The sequence below is a fragment of the Natator depressus genome, chromosome 17 (assembly GCF_965152275.1).
Source record: "Natator depressus isolate rNatDep1 chromosome 17, rNatDep2.hap1, whole genome shotgun sequence".
In the NCBI taxonomy this organism is placed as follows: domain Eukaryota; kingdom Metazoa; phylum Chordata; order Testudines; family Cheloniidae; genus Natator; species Natator depressus.
Genome location: NC_134250.1, coordinates 24,408,606 through 24,436,376, shown reverse-complemented (window position 1 = coordinate 24,436,376; position 27,771 = coordinate 24,408,606). Strand labels below are relative to the sequence as shown.

The following is a 27,771-nucleotide window of genomic DNA, read 5'->3' as shown; positions in this document are numbered from 1 at the left end:
AAAGAACATGATGAAAGGGAGAGACTTTTGCCATGCTCTTCTTCCTCTCTCTTCCACCTCCATCTACAGACATCACCACCAAATGACTGAAGTGCTGATCAAAGGGGAGAGCCTGGCTGAAGAGCAACCAGCCAGCCTGTGGTGAGACGCATCTAAGTTTGTAAGGGCATTGAAAGTGTTAAGATCAGCTTAGAATGTGTTTTGCTTTTATTTCATTTGACCAAATCTGACTTGTGCTTTGACTTATAATCACTGAAAATCTATCTTTGTAGTTAATAAATCTGTTTGTTTATTCTACCTGAAGCAGTATGTTTGGTTTGAAGCATGTCAGAGACTCCCCTTGGGATAACAAGCCTGGTACATATCAATTTCTTTGTTAAATTGACGAAGTCATACAACCTTGCAGCATCCAGCGGGCATAACTGGACACTGCAAAATGGAGGTTCCTAGGGTTGTGTCTGGGACTGGGGGTATTGGCTAGCGTCATTCGGTTGCACAATCCAAGCAGTTTACATGCCAGAGGCTGTGCATGAACAGCCGAGGAGTTGGGGTTCTCACAGCAGAGCAGGGTAAGGCTGTCCAGGGTCAAGGATTGGAGTGACCTAGCAGATCACCGGTCCAGATAATACCAGGGGAATGTCACAGGGCCCCCTTAGCCTGAGGCCCTGGGCTGCAGCCCCTAAAACCCCTGCATTAATCTGGCCCTGCATCACCTCTGGGAGAGGGAGCTGGATTATTTTCCATTAGCCCTGCCCAACCGGCCCTGCAACGGCAGAGGGAACAGGATCTTACCCCCATGAGCCCTGCCCAGCCAGCCAAGCCCAGGAATGAGACAGGGAACTAGATCTTACCCTCATGAGCCCTCATCAGCAGGCCCAGTGACGGGAGAGGGAGCCGGTTTCTCCCCTCATTAGTCCTGCCCAGCGATGGGAGAGGAAACAGATTCTACCCCCATTAGGCCTGCCCAGCCGGCCCAGCAACAGGAGCTGGATTTATCCCATTATCCCTGCCTGGTAGGCCCAGCAATAGAGAGGGAAATGGATCTTACCCCCATTAGCCCTGCACATAGGGTGACCAGGTGTCTGGTTTTCAAAAAAGGGACCATGGTGGTTTCAGTCAGCACTGCCTCTGTTAAAAGTCTGGTTGGTGGTGCTGTGGAGCTAAGGCAGTCTAGTCCCTCCTGGTCCTGGCTCCACACTGTGCCCCGAAAGCAGCCAGTTGGTCTGACCCCTAGGCAGGGGAGGCCAAGGGGCTCCATGTGCTGCTCCCGCCCAGAGCACCGGCTCCACACTCCCATTGGCTGGGAACTGCGGCCAATGGGAGCTGCAGTGGTAGTACCTGCAGGTGAGAGCAGTGTGCGCAGCCTCCTGGTCCACCCACCTAGGAGCTGGACCAGCTAGAAGCTTCCAGGGTGCAGTGTGGTCCATGCCAGGATAGATAGGAAGCCTGCCTTAGCCCCCGCGCTGCGCTGCTGACCAGGAGCCGCCAGAGGTAAGCCCATGCCCTAACCCTGAGAGCCAACCCTCGGCCCGAACCCTGAGCCCCATTCAACCCAGAGCCCCCTCCTGCACACAAAAGCCTCTGCCCCAGCCCTGTCTAGTTGGCAGCTGGAATGGTCTAGTTGGCAGCTGGTATCAAGCAGAGTGGCCCAAGGGTTGGTCCTGGGGCCGGTTTTGTTCAATATCTTCATTAATGATCTGGAGGATGGCATGGGCTGCACCCTCAGCAAGTTTGCAGATGACACTAAACTGGGAGGAGAGGTAGATACGCTGGAGGGTAGGGATAGGATACAGAGAGACCTAGACAAATGAGAGGATTGGGCAAAAAGAAATCTGATGAGGTTCAACAAGGACAAGTGCAGAGTCCTGCACTTAGGATGGAAGAATCCCATGCACCGCTACAGACTAGGCACCGAATGGCTTGGCAGCAGTTCTGCAGAAAAGGACCGAGGAGTTACAGTGGACGAGAAGCTGGATATGAGTCAACAGTGTGCCCTTGTTGCCAAGAAGGCCAATAGCATTTTGGGCTGTATTTGTAGGGGCATTGCCAGCAGATCGAGGGACGTGATCGTTCCCCTCTATTCGACATTGGTGAGGCCTCATGTGGAGTACTGCGTCCAGTTTTGAGCCCCACACTACAAGAAGGATGTGGAAAAATTGGGAAGAGTCCAGCTGAGGGCAACAAAAATGATTAGGGGACTGGGGCACATGACTTATGAGGAGAGGCTGAGGGAACTGGGATTGTTTAGTCTGCAGAAGAGAAGAATGGGGGGGGGGCGTTGATAGCTGCTTTCAACTACCTGAAAGGGGGTTCCAAAGAGGATGGATCTAGACTGTTCTCAGTGGTGGCAGATGACAGAGCAAGGAGTAATGGTCTCAAGTTGCAGTGGGGGAGGTTTAGGTTGGATATTAGGAAAACCTTTTTCACTAGGTGGGTGGTGAAGCACTGGAATGCGTTACCTAGGGAGGTGGTGGAATCTCCTTCCTTAGAAGTTTTTAAGGTCAGGCTTGACAAAGCCCTGGCTGGGATGATTTAGTTGGGGATTGGTCCTGCTTTGAGCAGGGGTTGGACTAGATGACCTCCTGAGGTCCCTTCCAACCCTGAGATTCTAAGATTCTATGAGAGCCCCCTCCTACACTCTGAACCCCTCTGCCAGCCTGGAGCCCCCTCCCACAACGTGAATCCTTCTGCCCCACCCCCCAGCTTGGAGTCCCCTGCTGCACCCAAACCCCTCATCCCTGGCTCCACCCTGGGAAGGGATGGGGCTAGGGTGTTTGGTTTTGTGGGATTAGAAAGTTGGCAACCCTACCTGCCCAGTCAGTCCAGTGATGGGAGAGGGGGCTCAAGTCTACCCCCATTAGCTCTGCCTGGCCGGCCCAGTGACAAAGAGGGATGCAGGATCTGTTCCTTCTTGTGTGTCAGGAAGAGAATTGCTTCCTGAACCCCAGTCAGTGAGAGTCCAGTGGAGGCAGAAGGGTGTGCACCATTGTTCCTGAAGGCACACTCTGCCTACAGCACCTTTGTTACTGGTGAGCTAGGTGGAAAGAAGCCAGCTCAGCTCGCAGAGTGGTAGCCGTGTTAGTCTGTATCAGCAAAAACAATGAGGAGTCCTTGTCCTGATCACTCTGGTTACAGTGTGTGTGGTAACACCCATTTTTTCATGTTCTCTGTGTATATAAATCTCCCCACTGTATTTTCCACTGAATGCATCCGAAGAAGTGAGCTGTAGCTCACGAAAGCTCATGCTCAAATAAATTGGTTAGTCTCTAAGGTGCCACAAGTACTCCTTTTCTTTTTACTTTTTGTAGTGACCCATTTACTACATGTAAGAGACTGAGTCTTCCATTGGCTGTGACTTGGCACCAGATGACATTTTGACTAAAAAACTAGCAAGATATAAAATTAATATGGTGCAAATTAAATGGATTAAAATCCTCACTGTTAAAGTCTGCAGATGACACAGCACTTAGGGGATGGTAAATAATGAGGAGGACTGGTCACTGATTCAGAGCAATCCGGATCACACGGTAAGCTGGGCACTAGCAAACAGTGTGTGTTTTCATACGACTAAATGTACACGTACACATCTAGGAAGAAAGCATGCAGGCCACCCTTACAGCCTGGGGGACTCTATCCTGGGGAGCATGGACTCTGAAAAAGACTTGGGGGTCTTGGTGGATGACCATGAGCTCCCAATGCGATGCTGTGGCCAAAAGAGCTAATGTGATCCTGGGATGCATAAACAGGGGAATCTTGAATAGGAGCAGAGAGGTGATTTTACTTCTGTATTAGGCACTGATACAACCAATGCTCAGATTCCGTGTCCAGGTCTCGTGTCCACAATTCAAGAAAGATGCTGATAAATTGCAGAGGGTTCAGAGAAGAGCCAGAGAATGACTGAAGGATTAGAAAACCTGCCTTCTAGTGAGAGAATTAATTAGCTCAATCTTGTTTATCTTAACAGAGAAGGTTAAGGGGTGACTTGATTATAATCTATAAGTGTTTTCATGGGGAACAAATACTAAGCAATGGGATCTTCAGTCTAGCAGAGAAAGGTGTAACATGATCCAATGGCTGGAAGGTAGAACTAGACCAGCAGTTCTCAAACTGTGGGTTGGGACCCCAAAATGGGTTGCAACCCCATTTTAATGGGGTCACCAGGGCTGGCGTTCGACTTGCTGGAGCCCAGGGCCAAAGCCTGAGATCCACTGCTTGGGGCCAAAGCCGAAGCCCAAGGGCTTCAGCCCTGAGTGGTGGGATTCAGGTTACAGGCCCCCCACCTTGGGCTGAAGACTTTGGGCTTTGACTCCCCCCACTGGCAGGGCTTCTGTGGGCTCAAGCTTTGGTCCTCCCTCCTGGGGGTCACGTAATTTTTGTTGTCAGAAGGGGTCCATGGTGCAATGAAGTTTGAGAACCCCAGAACTGGACAAATTCATACTGGAAATTAGATGTACGTTTTTAACAGCTGAGAGTAATTAACCACTGGAACAATTCGTCAAGAGCTGTGGTGGATTCTCCATCACTAGCAGTTTTTGAATCGGATGGGATGGTTGTCTAAAAGACCTGCTCTAGGGCAGTTCTCTGGCCTGTGATGTACAGTGGTCCCTTCTGGCCTTGGGATTTATGACTCTCCATCTGTAATACTCAGACCTCAGTGGTTCAGGAGCCAAATTAGCACTCGCCATTGCCCATTGCTCAGGGAGATTAGAGAGGCTATCAAAATAAAGAACTCAATAATAGTGGGGGATTTCAATTATCCCCATATTGACTGGGTACATGTCACCTCAGGAAGAAATGCAGAGACAAAATTTCTAGATACTTTAAATGACTGCTTCTTGGAGCAGCTGGTACAGGAACCCACAAGGGGAAAGGCAACTCTTGCTTTAGTCCTGAGTGGCATGCAGGATCTGGTCCAGGAGGTAACTATAACAGGACTGCTTGGAAATAGTGACCATAATATAATGTAACCCTTCTGCCCGTCATAGTTGGCAGCAACAAGGGCCGGGTTCAGTATCTAGGGGGTTCTGTTTAAATAACACTGTCAAGGTTCCTTCCCCACACTGAACTCTAGGGTACAGATGTGGGGACCTGCATGAAAGACCCCCTAAGCTTATTTTACCAGCATAGGTTAAACGCTGCCACCACCAAAGTGTTACACAAAGAACAGGGGAAGTGCCCACTTGGAAACTCTCCCCCCCAAAGTATCCCCCCAAGCACTACACCCCCTTTCCTGGGGAAGGCTTGATAAAAATCCTCACCAAATTTGCATAGGTGAACACAGACCCAAACCCTTGGATCTTAAGAACAATGAAAAAGCAATCAGGTTCTTAAAAGAGAATTTTAATTAAAGACAAAGTAAAAGTATCACCTCTGTAAAATCAGGATGGTAAATACCTTACAGGGTAATCAGATTCAAAACATAGAGAATCCCTCTATGCAAAACCTTAAGTTACAAAAAGACACAAAAACAGGAATCTACATTCCATTCAGCACAACTTATTTTATCAGCCATTTAAACAAAACAGAATCTAACGCATATCTAGCTAGATTGCTTACTAACTCTTTACAGGTTTCAGAGTAGCAGCTGTGTTAGTCTGTATTCGCGAAAAGAAAAGGAGCACTTGTGGCACCTTAGAGACTAACAAATTTATTTGAGCAGAAGCTTTTGTGAGCTATGCATCCGATGAAGTGAGCTGTAGCTCACAAAAGCTTATGCTCAAATAAATTTGTTAGTCTCTAAGGTGCCACAAGTACTCCTAATTCTTTATAGGAGTTTTGACCTGCATTCCTGCTCTGTCTGTGTGATGCAAAAACATCACACAGACAGAGAGAACCCTTTACTTCCCCCCGCTCCAGCTTTGAAAGTATCTTGTCTCCTCATTGGTCATTTTGGTCAGGTACCGGCGAGGTTATCTTAGCTTCTTAACCCTTTACAGGTGAAAGAGTTTTTCCTCTGGCCAGGAGGGATTTAAAGGTGTTTACCCTTCCCTTTATATTTATGACATGACACAATGCAAAATTGGCTCAAACCCCCACTTAGTGACCTGGGACAATTACATACTACCCCCCTGGGCGCCTCTAAGAGGCAATACTTCTCCTCTTGCAAGCACAGAGTCTGAGTGTAGCAAAAAAACCCCTTTTAATAAAGGAGGGAAACAATGCAGCATTATGCTGGGGAAACACCACAACTAGGGTTCATAAACACAAACCGTGAACCAGAAGATCCCCCCCCCCAAGCAGATTGGGCTGTGTCCTTTCCCTTTGGTTCTTGAGTCCAGCAAGCCAAAAGTCACGCAAAGTCCAGCACAGCCCCAGAGTTGAAAAGTTCATTTGCAGAGTTTACCTCCCAGCCTGGGTGAAAAAGGGGGGAGGTATGGGGGCACCTTACTTGCTCCACTGCTCATGTCGACGGCCAACTGCCCTGCTTTTCCACAGGGGTCTACTGCAGCCTTCACCATGAGCTACTCCGCTCCACCAGCCATCCCACAAGCCACTCATCTCCACCAGCCATCCCGAGAGCCCTGCGAGCTGCTCCACCAGCCATCCTGCGAGCCGCTCATCTCCAGCAGCCATCCTGACAGCCCTGCGAGCCACTCTGCCAGCCATCCCGCTAGACACTCATCTCCACCAGCCATCCCGCAAGACACTCATCTCTAGCAGACGTCCCACCAATATATCTTCAGACTCCCCCAGTACTTAACACCACTTAGTGATTTCAGCTCATAGCAGGGGAGCCACAGCACTGGTGCACCACTGATCTAAAGTAAACTCAGCAGCCTGTAACCAGACTCCCAATAGGATCAAATTAGCTCTGCGATTACACAGGGGAGGGGGAGAAGCAAGCCAGCCAGCCAGCCAGCCTGCCTGCCTCTCAGCTCACAAGCTTCTAGAACCATGTCCCTTGCCTAGCAAGTGCTCCTTAGTTGAGGGCAAGTCCCTCCTTCATAAAATGCCAGGTACAGTTCTACTGTCCTTGATTCACATAACCAGCCCTTGAAGTCCTTTTCCACAACTCACCACCAGATGTCAGGGTAGAGCTCAACCTGACTCCGCTTACATCATAACATTCCTGTGGTGGGAAGAACACCTCAACAGCCCAACACTGTGGCTTTTAATTTCAGAAAGGGGAACTATGCAAAAATGAGGAGTTTAGTTAAACAGAAATTAAAAGGTACAGTGACTAGAGTGAAATCCCTGCAAGCTGCATGGATACTTTTCAAAGACACCATAATAGAGGCTGTCAGGATTCCTTCCCCACTCTGAACTCTAGGGTACAGATGTGGGGACCTGCATGAAAGACCCCCTAAGCTTATTCTTACCAGCTTAGGTTAAAAACTTCTCCAAGGTACAAACTTTGCCTTGTCCTTGAACAGTATGCTGCCACCGCCAAGCGTTTTAAACAAAGACCAGGGAAAGAACCCACTTGGAGACGTCTTCCCCCAAAATATCCCCCCAAGCTCTACACCGCCTTTCCTGGGGAGGCTTGAGAATAATATCCTAACCAATTGGTTACAAAATCATCAAAGACCCAAACGCCTGGATCTTGGAACAATGGAAAAATCAGTCAGGTTCTTAAAAGAAGGGTTTTATTAAAAAAAAAAGAAAGGTAAAAATCACCTCTGTAAAATCAGGATGGGAAATACTTTACAGGGTATTCAGATTCAAAACACAGAGGAGCTCTTTCTGGGCAAAATCTTAAAGTTACAGAAAACAGGAATAAACCTCCCTCTTAGCACAGGGAAAATTCACAAAAAACAAAAGATAAACTAATCCGCCTTGCCTGGCTTACCTACACTGGTTGCAATATTGGAGACTTGGATTAGGGTGGGTTGGAGAAGATGGATTTCTGTCTGGCCTCTCTCAGTCCCAAGAGAGAACAACCACACAAACAAAGAGCACAAACAAAAGCTTCCCCCCCCCCGCCCCAAGATTTGAAAGTATCTTGTCCCCTTATTGGTCCTTCGGGTCAGGTGCCAGCCAGGTTAGCTGAGCTTCTTAACCCTTTACAGGTAACAGGATGTTGCCTCTGGCCAGGAGGGATTTTACAGCACTGTATACAGAAAGGTGGTTACTCTTCCCTTTATATTTATGATAGAGGCCCAACTTAAACGTATACCCCAAATTAAAAAACACAGTAAAAGAACGAAAAAAGAGCCACTGTTGCTTAACAACCAGGTAAAGAAGCAGTGAGAGATAAAAAGGCATCTTTTAAAAAGTGGAAGTCAAATCCTAGTGAGGTAAATAGAAAGGAGCATAAACAAATTAAGTGTAAAAATGTAATAAGAAAAGCCAAAAAGGAGTTTGAAGAACAGCTAGCCAAAAACTCAAAAGGTGATAACAAAATGTTATTTAAGTACATCAGAAGCAGGAAGCCTGCTAACCAACCAGTGGGGCTCCTGGACGATCGAGATACAAAAGGAGCACTTAAAGACGATAAAGTCATTGCAGAGAAACTAATGAATTCTTTGCTTCAGTCTTCACGGCTGAGGATGTTAGGGAGATTCCCAAAGCTGAGCCGTCTTTTGTAGGTGACAAATCTGAGGAATTGTCACAGACTGAAATATCACTAGAGGAGGTTTTGGAATTAATTGAGAAACTTAACAGTAACAAGTCACCGGGACCAGATGGCATTCACCCAAGAGTTCTGAAAGAACTCAAATGTGAAATTGTGGAACTATTAACTATGGTTTGTAACCTGTCCTTTAAATCAGCTTCTGTACCCAATGACTGGAAGATAGCTAATGTATCGCCAATATTTAAGAAGGGCTCTAGAGGTGATCCTGGCAATTACAGACCGGTAAGTCTAACGTCAGTACTGGGCAAATTAGTTGAAACAATAGTAAAGAATAAAATTGTCAGACACATAGACGAATGTAAATTGTTGCGCAAAAGTCAACATGGTTTCTGTAAAGGGAGATCATGTCTTACTGATCTATTAGAGTTCTTTGAGGGGGTCAACAAACATGTGGACAAGGGGGATCCAGTGGACATAGTGTGCTTAGATTTCCAGAAAGCCTTTGACAAAGTCCCTCACCAAAAGGTCTTACGTAAATTAAGTTCTCATGGGATAAGAGGGAAGATCCTCTCATGGATTGAGAATTGGTTAAAAGACAGGGAACAAAGGGTAGGAATAGATGGTAAATTTTCAGCATGGAGAGGGGTAATTAGTGGTGTTCCCCAAGGGTCAGTCCTAGAACCAATCCTATTCAATTTATTCATAAATGATCTGGAGAAAGGGGTAAACGGTGAGGTGGCGAAGTTTGCAGATGATACTAAACTGCTCAAGATAGTTAAGACCAAAGCAGACTGTGAAGAACTTCAAAAAGATCTCACAAAACTAAGTGATTGGGCAACAAAATGGCAAATGAAATGTAATGTGGATAAATGTAACGTAATGCACATTGGAAAAAATAACCCCAACTATACATACAATACGATGGGGGCTAACTTAGCTACAACTAATCAGGAGAAAGATCTTGGAGTCATCGTGGAGAGTTCTCTGAAGACGTCCACGCAGTGTGCAGCGGCAGTCAAAAAAGCAAACGGGATGTTAGGAATCATTAAAAAAGGGATAGAGAATAAGACAGAGAATATCTTATTGCCCTTATATAAATCCATGGTACGCCCACATCTTGAATACTGCGTACAGATGTGGTCCCCTCGTCTCCAAAAAGATACACTGGCATTAGAAAAGGTTCAGAAAAGGGCAACTAAAATGATTAGGGGTTTGGAACGGGTCCCATCTGAGGAGAGATTAAAGAGGCTAGGACTTTTCAGCTTGGAAAAGAGGAGACTAAGGGGGGATATGGTAGAGGTATATAAAATCATGAGTGGTGTGGAGAAAGTGAATAAGGAAAAGTTATTTACTTGTTCCCATAATATAAGAACTAGGGGCCACCAAATGAAATTAATGGGTAGCAGGTTTAACACAAATAAAAGTAAGTTCTTCACTCAGCGCACAGTCAACCTGTGGAACTCCTTGCCTGAGGAGGTTGTGAAGGTTAGGACTATACCCGGGTTTAAAAGAGAACTAGATAAATTCATGGAGGTTAAGTCCATTAATGGCTATTAGCCAGGATGGGTAAGGAATGGTGTCCCTAGCCTCTGTTTGTCAGAGTGTGGAGCTGGATGGCAGGAGAGAGATCACTGGATCATTACCTGTTAGGTTCACTCCCTCTGGGGCACCTGGCATTGGCCACTGTCAGCAGACAGGATACTGGGCTGGGTGGGCCTTTGGTCTGACCCAGTCTAGCCGTTCTTATGTTCTTATGCCCAGAACAGCCACAGTCATGTGACTTCATTGGCTCATTTACTATTGTTTTATATCTATTATTCTCACAGCAAAATGACTGGCCAAGCATTATTTATCAACTGCAATTGATTAATTACATAGTAAAAGCATGCTGATTGGTTACTAACTTAGATTGGTTAATAATTAAATCACCCAGAGTTTTAAAGTCAAGTGCTGCAAGGAGCATTGAATCGCCGCTTGCAGCTTGCTAGCCTCAGTCTGAGGCTGAGGATCACTGCTCTACGGTCTGGCCAGGCACGCCTGCCTTGTGACACACGCACTATGCATGCCAGCTACGGGTAGCCACTTTTCTGATTGCAGAAATCCTAACATCCTTGCCTGATCCCTGCCCTGCCCCTTCTCCGAGGCCTGACCCCTGCCTGCCCCTTCTCCAAGGCCCCGCCCCCCGCTTACTCCATCCCCCGTCCCTCTGTTGCTTGCTCTCCCCCACCCTCGCTCATTTTCACTGGGCTGGGACAGGGGGTTGGGGTGCGGGAAGGGGTGAGGGCTCTGGGGTGGGGCCAGATATGAGGGGTTCAGGGTGCTGGAGGGGGCTCAGGGCTGGGGCAGGGGGTTGGGGTACAGGAGGGGGTGAGGGCTCTGGCTGGGGGTGTGGGCTCTGAGGTGGGGCTGGGGATGAGGGGTTTGGGGTGAGTGAGGGGGCTCTGGGCTGGGGCAGGGAGTGGGGGGGAGTGAGGGCTCCAACTGGGGGTGTGGGCTCTGGAGTGGGGCTGGGGATGAAGGCTTGGGGTACAGGAGGGGGCTCTGGGCTGGGGTTGAGGGGTTTGGAGTGTGGGATCTGGAATGGAGTTGAGGGGTGTGGAGTGCGGGCTGTGGCCATGCGGTGCTTACCTCAGGTGGCTTCCGGAAGTGGCTGGCATGTCTGGCTACTAGGCGGAGGGACCAGGGGGCTCCGCGTGCTGCTGGGCCCACAGGCACTGCCTCCACGGCTCCCATTGGCCGTGGTTCCCATTGGCCGTGGTTCCCGGCCAATGGGAGCTGTGGAGTTGGTGCTCAGGGCAGGGGCAGCGCGTGGAACCCCCTGTGGCCACTCCTGCTCCTAGGAGCCAGACATGCCAGCCACTTCGGGGAGCCACACAGAGCCAGGGCAGGCTGAGCCCGCTGCGCCGCCGAGTGGGACTTTTAGCCACCCAGTCAGCGGTGCTGACCGGAGCCACCAGGGTTCCTTTACAACCAGGCGTTCTGGTAGAAAACTGGATGCCTGGCAACTCTAGCTACGGGCTGCTCTGCTCCTGGCCTCATTTTGCTGGCCTGGAGAGGACTTTGGTTTGGTGTCTCTCAGCACAGAGCCCAGTTATTGCTGCGCCTAAACCCTCTTCGTCAGGGGACTGTAGCTTGGCTCCCACTGCAGCTGGGCTGGGGGCAGGGGGCTGACCCTGTGTGTGGACACTCCAGCCCCTGCTTGTGCAGGGTGAACACACCTGCTAGTCCAGTCACTCCCTGCCTGGCTCCAGCACAGTGCTCAGCTCCGTCCCGCTGCCCCAGACTGCCAGGCCAGCAATCCAACACGAACATAGCACAACTTCACTGTGACTTCCGTCCCAGCAGGCCGTCAGCACTGTGAGCTTCCCTGCAGCAGTGCCCTGTGAGTGCCAGCAGCGAGAGCACAGGAGTAGAACCCCTAGGGAGAATCCAGCTGGCAACAGGGGTTGATGTAGCCCCATGTGGAATGGGCACATTACATGGCAGACACCTGCAGCAGAAGGGGCCAGGCGCTGCAGGCGGTGGAGCTGGAGAAATGGGGTGAGTCCCAGACAGGTGCAGTGAGGAACTGGGTGGGGCAGATCCCCAGGTGGGCAGGGAGGCAGGGAGGATCCCCAGGGGGTGGGAGGCTGTGAGGATCCTGGGAAGGCAGGGCGGAACCGTTTGGGGGTGTGTGTGTGTGAGGATCCTGGGGGGCAGGATGGATCCCTGGGGACGGGGGGTGCAAGCCAAATCCGGGGGTGGGGGGCAGATTGCTGGGGTGGATCCCCAGCTCTGGGTCTGGAGAAGCAGCGAAGAAGAAGCCGGAGGCTGCAGTCCTTTAGAAGTCATTGTTTATTAGTCGTTTGGAAGCAGTTACTTTCCCTCTTTATAACATGTCCCACCCGAGCTATACCAAGTGAGTAACATGGAGAGGTGCGATTCCTTCCGGCCCACGGCTCAGGAACACACAGGCATCCAGGGCAAGAGGAAGGGCAGGTCCCAGCGGGGCCTCAGAGACATGGCAGGGCTGGGCTGGCGCTGGCTGCCCGTACAGTACTGCTGAGTGAGGGCGGGCACATGGCTAATCCCATCAGTGTTAGTGACTTGGCTCTGCTGATAGTGCCAACCCCTCCCCACACACCGGAAGGGCCGTGTCCTCCCGCATGGGGACGCGTCAGCCAATCAGATGGCCCCACCGCAAAGAACTCTGGGTGAATTTAACCCACCCATGAGCCCCTACAGGCCCCGCTGGCATGAGTGTCAGAGCAGGAGGAATTCCCCTGCCCGCCTGCATGGAGCCCACAAGCCCCATCCCGTGGCATCCCGCAGTGTGGGCACTGGGGCGGGCAGGCACGGAGGGGGCTGACAGACATGAGGGGCGGGGGATCAAGGCTGGCTAGCTGCTAAGCAGTTCCTGGCCAGCTGGACGGAGTCTTGGGAGCAGCTGGGATATGCTGGGCCTGGGCACTGCTGACGGGTCATTCGCCCATATGCTGGAGGCAGGTGGAGCCCAGCCGCTCGCTGTCCTCTTGGAAACCAGCCCCCATCTCCTCCTCCCCGAGGGCCCATGGCTCCCGTCCCCTGGGGAGGGTCCAGTCCTGCCCCATGGAGGCCTGCCCAGCTCTCCCTGCAGGGAGCTTTAGCACCAGTGGGAACGGCATTTCCCACAGTTTGTTCTGTGCTTCCCGCTGGAGAGAGGGCAGGGACCCCTGGGCCGGAGCGAAGGGAGCGTCAGGGGCCATGGAATTCCCTCCGGGGGGCTGGCGGGGGAACGGGGGATGGGGTGGGATCGCTGCTTTACTCAGGGTTTACATTCTAGACCATGCAGTAGCACCAAAGTTCATGAGGTTAATGGTAGCAGCCTGGCTGGGTTACTTCCGCTTCCTGCCACAGTACTTCCCTTGCGCACAGCCCACGCCACCTGGCAGGGGACAAAAGAGGGTGTCAGTCCCAGCACTCCAAGCCCCTGGGCTCCCCCCAGACAGGGGCAGCAGGGTGTGGGACACGAGGCTGCCACCTGGTGGTGATGGCGCAGGCCAACAGGCCCCCTGCTGCCGGCTGGGCGAGCGGTGTGATGTGCTCCCGGCCCGGGCACAACGCTGCGGAGGGCGTGGGCTCGCCCCAGCCTGACACACGGGCTGCTGCGTGAGGCAGCGAGCATGAGGCCAGGTCAGGCAGCAACATGCTATGAATGAAGGGTTGTGCCAGAGGCGGGCCAGTGCCGCCCTGTGGGCACAGCTGCGATGTGGGGAGACAAAGGCTGCTCCCAAAGTGGGAGTGGCCTGGGTGAGCCCCTGGCAGTGGGGCATGCCGAACCAAGCACCAAGGCTATGGCCAGGAGCCTGGGCATGGGCAGCATGAGCACCTCGGTTGGCACCTGGCGTGGCCAGCGCAGCAGAACCAGGCTGCATGGGGGAGCCCCAGGCTGAGAAGTCACATGGCTTCCTCCTTCCAAGTGCAAACGGTGAGTGGGGCTTTCCTATCCTGCTCCCCCAGCGCCTGCTGGCAAAGCCTGGCGACCACTTAGCCCTGTCTGGCACAGTCCCTGTAGGGGACACCTACCTCTGTATCCCAGGGCTCCCAGGGCCCCACCATAGGTCTTGAGAGGTTTTCCTGTGGAGAGGCAGAGAAAACAATCCATCAGCACAGGCCCCAGGAGTGCGCAGCCCAAGCGGGGGCAGCAGGGAGCATGTGCTACCAGTTCCCCGCTCTGCCAGCCACAGTCCCTGGGAGCCTGAGGACCGGCGGTGTGCCTCATGGGCCCTCTCGCCCGAGCACCTCTCACAAGGGGCACTTCATGGGACCCCAGGGGGACTCCCTGGAGCAGCAGGGCTGTTGGCAGCTCATCCAGGATGCCAGTTCCCAAAGGCAGCAGAGAGCGGTTCCCCGCCCCAAAGCCAACGATCCCTATCGACCAGCAGAGCAATGCGATCGAACCCCTTTGGCCCAGGGCCTGGCTGCAGCTGCAAGGCACAGAGACGTGCCCGCCCCTGCTGTGTGCACCAGGCAGGGTGCAGGGCCCACCTCGCAGGCATTCAGCCAGGGACTAAGGCAGGGTACCTGGCTGCAGAAGGCACCCCTGCTCAGATGGGTGAAGGCACGGGGGGTAGGGGTAGAGGAGCCCAGCACTGGAGCCTGGCTTGCCCACTGGAAGTGCTGTGTGCTAGTGATGGGGCCCACTGCCTCCACAGAGTAGGGGAGTCTGGGGCTGCTGGACCCTCTCCCCCTGGCTGCTGCGGGGGTGCTGCTGAGGAGGGTGGATCTGGGAGCTAAGGCACTGCACGGGCATTCAGGAGATGAGGACTCCCTTCCCTGGGACTGCCACCCAGGGCAATTCACTCTGGGCCTGGGTTTCCAATGGGCGCAGTCCTTGGGGAATCTGGCCCCACAGCTGCGGAGCGCTGGGGAATCCAGGCCTTGGGAAGGGGCCGCAGGGTCCCCATGTGTAACGTGAGGAGAGACCCAGCCCGTTTCTGCTGGTTTGGGCTGCGTGCACCTGGGCAGGGCCGGGCTGGCATGGGGACCTGTCTCGGGCCCATGCCCCAGGCCACAGGGACTGTACCTAAGGAATCGGGAAGGGGCTGCTCTTACCCCATCTCCCATTACCAGAGAAGGTGGGGCCTGAGCAGAAACCACTGCGCTGCAATGAGCCCTAGGGGAGAGCAAATGGCTTTGCGCTCACAGGCCGCACGCCCGTCCCAGACACGGTGCCCACCCCCTCGCACTGGCGGCTGCCTGGCATCGTCCTCAGGAGCTGGGAAAACTGCCCCAGCTCAGGGCTGGGGAGAGCAGGCTCTGGGGGCCCCCAGCCACACTGGGCTTCCCCAGGGAGAGGGGCTGGTTCTCCGGGCATCACTGAGTCCTGCCTCGCCCAGCCCTGGCAGGCATGGGCACCCACTCACCGCCGTATCCCAGCTGGCCAGCGAGTCCACCTGGAAGAAAGCAAAATCCTCAGTGCCAGTCCTGTTGGTGCCTCACCCCCTCCTTTAGACACCCCTGTGCTGAACTGGGGCCTCTCGCAGGGGACCTGGCGCCATCCCCTGAGGGCTGCCCCAGCTCCACCAGCTCAATCAGTCTTCCAGCCAGACTGAGTGTATGCGGTATGGAGGCCAGCATAGACCAGGGCCCAGCCAGCGGGCACAGCCTCCTGGGCATAGGCCCCAGCCAGTGGGCACAGTCCCATGGGCACAGGCCCCAGTCCTTGGCCCATCCCCCTGGCCACAGGTCCCCCTCCTGGGCCCCAGCCATTGGGCATAGTCCCTTGTGCACAGGCCCCGCCTGTCAATGTTGGCCTGACTGCAGCACAATGTGGCAGAGCCATGCTGGGACCCCAGCTGCGGCCAAGAGGCCCATGCAGGGGGATGGGGCACTAGGCCGGGCTCATGGCCCAGCTGTTAGGAGATAGGAACTGAGCTGCCAAATATACCTGGGTAAATGGGAGACAAACCGAAGCCAGGAACTCCAGCCCCTAGAACAAAATGAGAGTGGGTGAAGCTGGGGCGAGCCACTGGCCTGGCTTGAGGAGGGTTGTGCCATGCACCCCACAAGCATACTCTGGGCCTGCAGGTCACAGTAACACCCTGCCCCACTGGGGGCTGCCTAGCAGTACCAGAGGCTGTGCCAGAGGAAACCCAGGACATGGCCTGGCACCACCTTTGGCCACAGCATTCCTGGCCCCACCCTGGCCAGGAAGTTGAGCCCCCAAGGTCCAGTCCTCATCCGATCAAGGCTCAGTCCCACCTGAGCAGCAATGGCTACGAATGCCTGGCCCCATCCCCAGAGCTGGGCTGTGGGAACCCAGACCAGGGCACCCAGTTCCAGGACATCTGGCTGAATGGGGCCCCGCTGGCTCCTGTGCCCCGGAAAGCCCTCCCAGGCCATGGGTGGCTAAAGAGAAGTTTGGTTCCCTGGTGCCCAGGGCGCAGTGCCCGTAGGTCCTGGCAGCTTGTCCGGGACACTAGCCTGCTGGGTTTGCTCCTCCTGCCGGAACAGCACAGTCCAGCTTCTCCACGAGCCTGCCTGGGAGCGGCTAAAGAACAGGGCCCTGCCGAAGGCACCACTGGCACCAGCATCCCAGCCCAGGGAGGCTAAGGCATTCCCTAGGCAATGCCCAGCAGAGCCGCAGGAGAGCAAGCGTGAGCTCCCCCCACAGCCCCATTCACTCACCTGGCTGCAGGCCCCCAACACCGAACCCTACAACAGCAAACACAGCCAGTCACGAACACAATGACAGCAGCGCCAGAGTCACAAGGTCCCTGCCATCCCCCACCCCCCCAGCGCCCCATGCTGGGAGAGGCTGGGCTGGTATAGTCAGGTCCCCCACCCCAGCCAGCGCTCCTGCCCTGCTCCCCACAGCACCCTGTGCTGGGAAAGGCTGGACTGGCGGAGCGGGGAGCCCCCCCAGCCAGCGCTCTTGCCCTGTTTCCTACACTGTTGCCTGGTGGGAGGCCCTAAGTCTAGAGGTCCCGCTGCAAAGGGCAAGGCACAGCTGGCTGCTCAGCCGAGGCCCAGGGCTCTGGGGAGTGGCCAGAGGAACTGGGCACTGGCGATTGCTGCTGGTGTCACCTGGAGCAGCTCCAGTGAGGTTCATCTCACAGGCCCATGCCCCTCTCCCCAGGACCCTCCCTTCCCAGTACTGCTCTGAACCAAGAGATGCCAGCGCCTGGAAACAGGCTGTTCACAGGACTGTGCCACATGGAGATGAGGGGAGGGGGTCAAGCTAAGCAGCCGTGGGCTCCCTGCAGTCCAGCCATGGTCCAGCTGGGTGCAGAGAGAATGTTTCCCTCGTTCTAATTACAGCTCCACTCGGCTGGGCTGGCCCCTCCTGTGCCCACGGTTCACAACCCGCTGCGCAGGGGAAGGCACGTGCTGGGGAGGCTCGAACCTGTCTGCACCAGCATGGCCACCGCCCCCGGATATTGAGGGGATGAGCAGGGAGAGGTGGCTGCACTGGGCACATGCTGTCACCTGCAGCCTCTGACGGGGAAAGCTGCCTGGAACAGCTGCCTGCCCCAGGACCAGCCAGGTGGGCACCAGGGACTGAGACCCCCAGATCCATGGACAGAGCCAGAATACAAAGCAGCGTGACAAGGCAGGGCTGGGTGAGGCAGGGTGGGGGCAGGCCTGGGCTCACAGCCCCCCAGACTGACACAGGGCCCAGTGACAATCCCCTGGGACTAAGGTGACCAGTCACAGCACACAGGGCCTTAAGGGCTGGACTCCGGCCCATGTGCCAGCCAGTGCAGGCAGCCCAGGCCAGGCTGCTCCCCACAGCCAGCTGAGAGGCACTGTCTCTGCGCACGGGGCTGTCCCTGGTGTAAGCTGACAGCTGGGCCAGGGAGAACCCAGTTCCTCATTTATTGCCATGGCTGCAGACCTGGCATAGGCTGCCCACCTTTGTTGGATGGTAGTAAGGGGAAAGCACGTGGGAAATACGGGACAAGACGGTATTTCAAGGGCCATTTTAGGGACACAACATTTTTCTGAGCACCACCTGGATTTCTCTCTCAAGTGAACATTTCTACTGCCCTGCCCTCAGGTGTCCAGTGCAGTTACCACCTGCATCAACGTAACGTTCCAGTGGTCAAGGGATGGCCCTCAAAGTATGGGACGGGTGCCCCGGCCCATAACCCGCAGGGCAAAGGCTTCCGAGTAACTCCCGAGGGACACTAACACTGCACTCTCACCAGCACGCCTGCCCCTACAGCGCCCCCCGCTCACAGCCAGCGCTCCTACCCTGCTCCCTACAGTGCCCCTGCTGGGAGAGCCAGGGGCTGGAGTAGCCAGGAGCTCCCTACAGCCAGCGCTCCTGCCCTAGTCCCCACAGCACCCCCTGCTGGGAGAGGCTGAACCCAGTGGAGCTGGGCCAGTTACATGGCTTGAGAGGTTTGCCACTAGCCCCTAGATACAGAAACCCTCTGGCACAGAACAGGTGGGAAATGCACACCATCAACATTCAGCAAAAACTGTAGCAGCCCCCGGCTGGGTGACGGGGGTGAGGAAGGCCCCAAGTGGGCACAAGCCTGTGGCTCATGGCTCCATGACAGTGTGGGGGGCCCAAGGTGCTGAGAGCTGGACAGATGGGGGCCCTCAGGGCGGCAGTGGAGTCTCCTGGATCTGAGATGCTAAGAAAGGAACATCCCATCATTGCCACTGTTTGGAGGCTGCTTTGGATGGGACCGAGGGGCCAGGGGGCCGGGGCCGCCTTCCCATGGGAACCAAGAGGCATTGGGGCTGGGGCCCCCTTCCCCTGGGACCAAGCAGGCGACATTCCCCAAGACTGGCATCCCATTCCAGCACTCCGTAGCCATGCACCCTGCCATCTGCGGGGAGGCCATCCCTTGCCACCCCCCGGCGCCCAGCAGGGGACAGCCCAGCCCTGAGGCCAGGAGCTCTAGGAACTGTCCCAGCAACCTCCTCCCCCACAGGGCCGGGCATGGAGCAGGACAGGTGCTCTGGGTAGTGTGCATGAGAAGGCCCTGGGACCTTAATGTGAACCTGTGCACCATGCAGACACACACACACGCACGCACACATGCACACCCCCCATGTGTACGCACACAAGTGTACAGTACGCGCACACTCAGCACACACATGCATGCAGGGCTGTCCATGCTAAGTGAAGCACTGCACCTGGCCCTGGAGAGCTGTGTGCAGGCCTGGATGCCCTGGGGGGAACATGGACACACACTGCCATGTGGGGAGGAACCAGGTCCTATGAGCCTCTAGTGCTGGCTGACCCCCAGCAGCCCAGCTCCAGTGCCGTGGCCTGCCAAGCAACGGCTCCATCAGCCACTGGCCAGTGAGAGCAGCTGCTCACTGCCGGCAGCAGGCACCCAAGGCCAGCCGTGCCCCAGCTGGGCCAGCCCCTCTGGGAAGAGCAGAGCCAGTGGGTAGGGCAGTGCCCCAGAAGTTTGTGGCCTCCCAGAAGTGAGGAGTGGCGTGTGGAAAGCGCCACGTGGGGAAGGGAGAGAGAGGAGGGCAGTGGCCTGTAGGCTGGCAGCCCCCATCACACACTCTGCGCTCCATCTGGCTCCTCTGGACAAAGCCTCTGGCAGTGCAGAGACTCTGGTAGTCCTGCGTGCTGGCTCCTCCGTGAGGGCTCCCCAGTGGGAGGTACTGCACCCCGCAGAGCCGCTGCCCGGCCCCAGCACTGTGCCAGGGAGCAGACTCCTGCTGGCATGCCCTTAGGGACGGGGCCTCTGGGGGAAGGGAGCTAGCCTGGCTGGGTCTGGCACTAGCCAGGGATGCCAGGATAGCAAGGGCCTGGGGCAAAGGGGTAGGATCAGGGCCTGGAGACTGGACTATAGGGAGAATCCTGCCCTCCCCGTCTGGAGACACAGCACGTCACCCCCAGCACCCTTCCCAGCATGTCTCCCCCACCCGGCACCAGGGCCTCGCCTGCCGAAAGAGCCTTCAGGCCCGTGCCAGCCTTGGCCAGGACGAGGCCTTCTGTGAGCAGGGGTGCAAGGGAGGAGAGGGGAGCAGGTGACAAACCACTGGGTGGCCCCCCACTGTGCCTGACCACTAGCCCCCTGCCAGTCCCTGCCCTGGGTCTCTCCCAGCCCAGGGACCAGGGAAATGCAGATATGTCCCAGCCTGCCAGCCCCAGCGCAGGAGGCGAGACAAGGGGTTGAGTCACTGACACAAAGATGGCAGGCCAGGGAGGGCGTGCTGGCAAGTGGGACGGGGTGGCGGGGAGCCTGGCCACGCACTGGGTGAGGCTGGGGAAGGGCTGCAGCTCCTGCACGGAGTGCGGTGGCTCTGGGGTGTCGGTGCCATGTGCTGAGTGAAGGGCTCACAGCCAGAGCGGCTGGAACCCCACACTGATCACCCCAGCCATTCCATGCTGCACAGGGAGAAGCCAGGCCTGGGACAGTTCCACCCTCAGCCGCTCTTGCCTGTATAGCCCATGAGCCTGGCTCCTAACCCGGGACTGGCCTGCAGCCAGCCACACTCCACCAGAGCCACTGCCAGGGAGGGCAGCTTCGGAGGGACAGGGATGCCCTCAGCCCTTGCTGAAGGGGGAAGGGATGAGTCAAACATTGCTACTTGCCGTCCTGGATGCCTGCCTGCAGCCATGAGGGCTCGGTCCCTGGCCAGGGCTCTCCGTGCTCCAGAGGGGAGCTTGGGAGCAGGGTCAATGCTGTGCTAGGGGAGAGCACTGGAGCCCTGCAGCACCAGACTGCCCACCAGCTCTGGGAAGCCTTGCCACCAGGGCTCGAGGGCAGAGCCCCTCTCTTTCCCATGCTGACAGCACACTTGGGCAGAGCGCAGGGGCAAATCCTGCCTCTCCAGAGTTCCTGGCCCACAGAGCTCAGCATCTCTGGCAGCTGCATACCTGGGAGGCCCCTGGCACCTGTGACCCCAGCCCCAGGGACACCTGTCAGTCAGAGAACAAATGGTTACACCAGCCACGTTCCTCCCGTTCACTGGACATACTTTCCTAGGCCAGTGCCTCTGCTGGATCATAGGTAAGGCTACGTTTCTGCCACAGAGGTCACAGGAGCCCCAGAACCCATGACTTCCAGAGACCTCCCCGACATTCTCTGCTTCAGCCCAGGGGATGCAGGACTCTGCAGCTGGCAGCCACGGGGGCTCTGGCAGGGCTCCAGCAACAAGCAACAGGGGCCCCTGCAAAGTTCCAGCGACAGGTGACAGGCCCTCCGCAGGGTTCCAGCAACAGCGGGGAGTGGGGGACTCCTCGGGCGAGTGGCTGGGCATGTCCCATTTTCTCTTTGGGAAATATGTCACCCTGCAGCTCCCAGCTGCCCTGGGCAGAGGGGGAACCCTACAGCGCCCAGCCACCAGGGTGGGGGGGAAACCAGAGAGCCGCTACAGCAGAACTCACAGGCAGGTCACAGCTCCCGTGAAGTTTTGTTTATTGCCTGTGACCTGTCTGTGACTTTTACTAAAAACAACCATGACAAAATCTTAGCCCTAATCGCAGGCCCAGAACCCCTCGCTCTGAGCCCTGCCGTGCTGGCAGCGCATTCACCGCTGCACGACCAGCCCCTCCAGTGTGAAACAGGTGTATCTCCTGGTTCCCTGTCACAGGAAACCGGATTGTCACAAGATTTTAAACCTATGGATTTCCAAAGGGTGTGCACACACGCATGCGCACACACACACACACACACACACACACGGGCATGACTTGCACATGCACATATGCACACATGTAAGTGACCTGCACGCACACACACACACATGTGCATACATGATTTGCATACGTGCACACACACCCACACACACAACCTGCACACACACACGTACTAAGAGACACACACACACACTGCTGCGCACACACAGCCTACATCAATGATCCCGATAAGAATGCACTGCAAGATTTAATAAAATAGCACCAGGAAGACAGAGGGAAAATGCTCTAGAAACATAAAATGAACTGGCCTCTTGATGGTGCCATGGCACTACAGGCTGAGAAGGAAAGCGCCCGGTCCCTGCACATACCCAGCCCTGCACACCTGCCAGGTAAGTTCTTTCTGCGAGGCAGAGCAGTGAGGGGCTCAGGGATTTCTGCCTGCTTGCTGTGGACACTGCAACCTTTGGCCAGTCTGCAGTGGTTTCGTGGCCACAGATCATAGTCTGTAATGCTCAGTTTCACCCCAAATGCCTTCTGCCATTTTTCCTTAATGCAAGGCAGAGAATTCACAGGCCTGAACTCACAAAACAATACAGTTCTGCTCCGACATGCACGTTTGGGGCAAAATAATGAGAACCTGCCTAGCTAAACTCAGAAGTGGAGCTGGGGCCAATTCCGGCCAAAGGAAAGAACAAAGCCTGTTCTGGAGTGCTAGCTGGAGAGGAAATCCACAGCTCCTCCTGCCCCACCCCCTCCCTGCATGTGGCACTGAAGGGGGGAAGCAGAAGCACTGGCTCTGTGGCACTCAAAGACGTGTCTAGTAGGCAGCAAGTTTAAAGCAAACAGAAGGAAGCACTTCATACAACGCATAGTGAACTTACAGAACTCCTTCCAGGGCAGTTAGTGAAGGCCAAAAGTATAACTGGGTTCAGACAAGAATTAAATCAGTTCCTGGTGGACATGTCCATCAATGGCTATTAGCCAAGAGCTCAGGGATGCAACCCCATGTCCTGGGTGTCCCTAAACCTCTGACTGCCAGATGCTTTGAATGGATGACAGGTGATAGATCACTCAGTAAATTGCCCAGTTCTATTCATTCCCTCTGAAGCACCTGGCATTGGCTGCTGTCAGAAGACAGGATATTGGGCTAGATCAGGGGCCGGCAACCTTTCAGAAGTGCCAAGTACCAGAGAGGTAGCCATGTTAGTCTGGATCTGTAAAAGCGGCAGAGTCCTGTGGCACCTTATAGACTAACAGACGTATTGGAGCATATGGTGTGCCGAGTCTTCATTTAGTCACTCTAATTGAAGGTTTCGTGTGCCAGTCATACATTTTAACGTTTTTAGAAGGTCTCTTTCTATAAGTCTATAATGTATAACTAAACTATTGTTGTAGGTGAAGTAAATAAGGTTTTTAAAATGTTTAAGCAGCTTCATTTAAAATTAAATTAAAATGCAGAGCCCCCCGGCGCGGTGGCCAGGACCCGGGCAGTGTGAGTGCCACTGAAGATCAGCTCACATGCTGCCTTAGGCATGCTTGCCATAGGTTGCCTACCCCTGAGCTAGATGGACTTTTGGTCTGACCCAATATGGCCGTTCTTATGTTATGTCTGCCCCCGTTCCCTTCAGTAGAAGAGGGGTGTGGAACAGGGCAGGAGCATTGGCTATGGGGAAGCTGCCGAGGCCCTGGAGGCCCTAGCTCCCAAGTGGGGCCGTGCAGGGCAGGAGGGGGCAGAATTTCAAAGCCAAGGCTGGTGGGTGGAGACAGGGTTCCCAGGATGGATGTTGGCGGCTCCGATCGGAAGTTGCTGTCAGTCTGGAGAGAGAGGTGGTTGGCTCTGGCTGTCTGCGCTGAGCGACAGGACAGCTCCTCAGCCCTCCACACAGAGGGCACCGGGGAAAAGTGGACAGGATGGGCCACAGTCAGTGGAGGGCAGAGAAGAGCCATTGGCTGGGTCACGGTGGGGAGGTGCATACCGTACTTTGGAGGCTTGGCGCCTGGCTGCACGCCCAGCTGAGGAATCCCTGCAGGGTGAGAAGAGTGCTGCAGTTAGACCCAGGAGCCTCATGGCACCCGGTGCCTGTCCGTCGCCAACCCGCCTCACTTGGCTTCAAGAGAAAGATGGCGCATGGGTGACTGTTCTGCACTTCACATTCAGAGCCACCTGCTACTACTCACAGCAGGGCCCAACCCTTCTGGTGCTCCCGTGCCAGAGCTGCCCCAGTGCCCAGGAGATACCCTCTGAGGGGCATCCCATCATGCTGTGGGAGGAGTCTAGCCATGCATGTTCCATGGGAACCAGCACCATTGAGTGACAGGATATGCAATTACCTGCTCCAGGTACAATGCCCGTTCCTGGCACTTGTCCTGCGCCGGGCACAAAGACTGGCACTCCCCCAGTCCCCGGCGTTACAACAGGTACCCCACCGGCCCCAGGCGTTGCGACTGGCACCCTGCCAGCCCCGGGCACTAAGCCAGGCACCCCGCCGGCCCCGGGCACGATGCCAGCACCTGTGGAGAGGAACGGGGGTTAAGGCCAGAAGCACAGGCTGGGATGGAAGGGGACATAAGGAGCCTGTGCAGGCTCAGTGTGAGTATTTCTGGGCTGGGTCTCTGTGCCTCTGACATGGGCCCATTCAGTGGGCCAGACCCGTAGCCCTTTGCGCTCCTCGCACTCGCTCCACATGGGGGTGAGGGCAGGCGATGGGCAGCAGGGCCTCTAGGAGCAACCCTGCGCTCTGCACTGGGGCCCTGACACCCGAGCTGGGCGGGGTCTTGTGTCTAGGATGCAACCCACACCGCACCAGCCACAGATACAGTCACGGCCTGGAGGAGCCACTTGCCAGCTGCAGGCTTGGCTGCCCTAGCTGCTTGGAGGCTGGAGCAGCCTTTCCTGTGGTGAGTCGGGATTCAGACCCAGGTCAGAAAGACCAGGGCTCAGACAGCCCCCTGCAAGGAAGGGCTTTCTGCTGCTCCATGGCCTCAAGGACAGAGGGAGATGCAAGGCTGGGGCTGGAGCAGAGGGTCCAGGGCTGGAAGGAAGGGGAGGAGAGGCCGGGTTGGAGGGGGAGGGCTGGAGGGAAGGGGGAAGGGTTGTGGCTGGAGGGGGAGGGCTGGAGGGAAGGAGGGAGGGTCGGGGCTGGAGGAGGAGGGCTGGAGAGAGTGGGGGAGAACCAAGGCTGGAGCGGGAGAGCCAGGGAAGCCCAACTCACCATACTTGGCTGCTTTGGCAGCTGCTTTAGCTGCTGCTGCGGGACTGATGATTCCTGGAAGAGAGCGAGAGGCAGGGATTATAGTTCTGCCCTGGTGAACAGCCCGGCTCATTCACACTCTCTCCTCTGCCCAGCCAGGAACATGGGCACCACTGCCCCTGCCCAGCTCTGCCTCTGCTGAACCCCTCCTGCTCTTCCCCTTACACCATTGCAGATTCCCTCTCTGGCCGTGTCTGCACGGGCACAAGGGACCCAGCCTGCTCGCAGGGGCAGAGCAGCCTGCGTCTGTCTGATCCGTCCCTGCGCAGGCTCAGATCACCTGGTGGCACCAGCACCTGCCCCCTGTGCGCCAGCGCTCCCAGCGCTGCCGCTTCCCAGGGAGATGGGCCAGTGGGATCAGTGGCTCTGAGCCTGGGGGGGACGGAAGGACGCTGACTCTGGGCTGCTCAGACACCAGCACAGCCTGGCACTGCTGCCTGCCTGTGACACAGCCGACTCCACCAGCTCCCATTTGATTACGGGCAGGTCCCAAGCCCGTGCCAGAACCGTAGTCAGCAATGAGCGGTTGGCAGAGCTGGGGTGCCATACCCAGATCCCACTCTGAGAGTGGGAGAATGGCAGGACTCCACCCCAGACAGGGAGGGGCAGGAGGCCGGACAGCAGAGGGGTCACTCAGAGAGACCAGCAAGGGGGTAGGGGTACACTCAGCTCCATCACTGGCCAACCCTATCGTATGGTACCGGGGAGCCGAACCCACTCATCCACTACTGGAATAGAATGAGATGGTCTCCAACTCTGCCCGCACCTGGGACGCCTCCGACTCCACCAGGCACCAGGCCTCCGACTCCACCGGGCACCAGGCCTCCGACTCCGCCAGCTCCTGCAGAAGGTTAGATATGTGAAATGCAGCTGTGGTCTGGGAACGCAGGGCCTATCAAGGTGCGGAAGATGGCAAGGACTGAGGTAGGTAGAAAGTGTGGGGCCTTTAAGTAGCACACAGGTGGATTGTAACGGAGAGCAGTGCTCAGACAGCAAAACACTGGGTGCAGTATAAGAACTGATTAAGAGAGAGAGAGAGATCTGTATGGAGATGGATGGACAGTGGATGAGTCTGTTTGGGGCTGGGTGGATGGACAGTGGATGGGTCTGTCTGGAGATGGGTGGACGGACAGTGGAAGGATCTGTTTGGGGCTGGGTGGACGGATAGTGGATGGGTCTGTTTGGGGCTGGGTGGATGGGCAGTGGATGGGTCTGTTTGGGGCTGGGTGGACCGAAAGTGGAAGGGTCTGTTTGAGGATGGTTGGATGGACAGTGGATGGGTCTGTTTGGAGATGGGTGGATGGAGAGTGGAAGGGTCTGTTTGGGGCTGGGTGGATGGACAGTGGAAGGGTCTGTTTGGGGCTGGGTCGATGGGCAGTGGATGGGTCTGTTTGGGGCTGGGTGGACCGAAAGTGGAAGGGTCTGTTTGAGGATGGTTGGATGGACAGTGGATGGGTCTGTTTGGAGATGGGTGGATGGAGAGTGGAAGGGTCTGTTTGGGGCTGGGTGGATGGACAGTGGATGGGTCTGTTTGGAGATGGGTGGACGGACAGTGGATGAGTCTGCTTGGGGCTGGGTGGATGGACAGTGGATGGGTCTGTTTGGAGATGGGTGGATGGACAGTGGAAGGGTCTGTCTGGAGATGGGTGGATGGACAGTGGAAGGGTCTGTTTGGGGCTGGGTGGATGGACTGTGGATGGGTCTGTTTGGAGATGGGTGGATGGACAGTGGAAGGGTCTGTCTGGAGATGGGTGGATGGACAGTGGAAGGGTCTGTTTGGGGCTGGGTGGATGGACTGTGGATGGGTCTGTTTGGAGATGGGTGGACGGATGGTGGATGAGTCTGTTTGGGGCTGGGTGGACAGATATTGGATGGGTCTGTGTGGGGCTGGGTGGATGGACAGTGGATGGGTCTGTTTGGGGCTGAGTGGACGGATAGTGGAAGGGTCTGTTTGGGGATGGTTGGATGGATAGTGGATGTGTGTTTGGGGCTGGGTGGATGGACAGTGGAAGGGTCTGTTTGGGGCTGGGTCGATGGGCAGTGGATGTGTGTTTGGGGCTGGGTGGATGGACAGTGGAAGGGTCTGTTTGGGGCTGGGTGGATGGACAGTGGATGGGTCTGTTTGGGGCTGGGTAGATGGACAGTGGATGGGTCTGTTTGGAGATGGGTGGATGGATAGCGGAAGGGTCTGTTTGGGGCTGGGTGTATGGACAGTGGATGGGTCTGTTTGGGGATGGTTGGATGGATAGTGGATGTGTGTTTGGGGATGGGTGGATGGATAGTAGGTGGGTCTGTTTGGGGATGGCTGCATGGATAGTGGGAGGGCTCTTTTGGGGATAGGTGTGTGGACAGTGGGTTGGTCTGTTTGGGGATGGGTGCATTGGATAGTGGGGGTTCTGTTTAGGGAGGGGTGGATGGAATTAGCTGCATTATTTCCTAAAGGGCTCTCCAGACTCCACCAACCCCTCAGTGCAGGGAAGAGGAGTTTGCCAACTGAATCCACGATGTGTCCTGGGCTAGTGCTCGCCCGAGGGGCTGGGTTGCCCATGTCTTATATGTAACATGGACAGACCCCGTTCGCCAGTAGGCGGAATTGAACCTGGGCCTCATGAGCGGCTACTGCATGAGCTAAGAGCCGTATGGATCTTAGTGAAGGCTGTAGAGCAGACTCATTACTCTCTCTCTAAGGGGTCTCGGTGCCGCTAGATGTGACAGAGCCCCAAGCCCAGGAGGTGTGTGGGTTACACACACTGTGGTCAGCACATACCACCCCTCCCCGCCCCCAAAGGAATCTCTGCCCCAACTGGGCTGGAAAGGTGATGGCACTCACCACGTGCCTTTACTTCTGCTCTGTTCACATGCGGCTCAGGCAGCTGCCTCACCCCTTCTTAGGAGAGCCCAGACTGCTCTGGGTGGGAGGT

The 27,771-nt window shown here is 55.7% G+C and overlaps 1 protein-coding gene across 2 annotated transcripts in view; it reads right to left on the bottom strand.

Moving 5' to 3' along the window:
- Positions 1–12,337: 12,337 nt before the first annotated feature.
- The window catches only part of ELN (elastin), a 109,307-nt gene continuing 93,873 nt past the window's right edge, over positions 12,338–27,771 (bottom strand). For both annotated transcript variants that reach the window (XM_074974725.1, XM_074974726.1), the window contains 9 exons: positions 25,617–25,691; positions 24,812–24,865; positions 23,931–24,110; positions 23,576–23,623; positions 16,664–16,690; positions 15,924–15,965; positions 15,400–15,429; positions 14,060–14,110; positions 12,338–13,418 (listed from right to left, as the gene is read on the bottom strand). In XM_074974725.1, the coding sequence (XP_074830826.1) occupies positions 13,369–13,418; positions 14,060–14,110; positions 15,400–15,429; positions 15,924–15,965; positions 16,664–16,690; positions 23,576–23,623; positions 23,931–24,110; positions 24,812–24,865; positions 25,617–25,691 (557 nt within the window). In that variant the 3' untranslated portion in view covers positions 12,338–13,368. The remainder of the gene's footprint in view (positions 13,419–14,059; positions 14,111–15,399; positions 15,430–15,923; positions 15,966–16,663; positions 16,691–23,575; positions 23,624–23,930; positions 24,111–24,811; positions 24,866–25,616; positions 25,692–27,771) is intronic.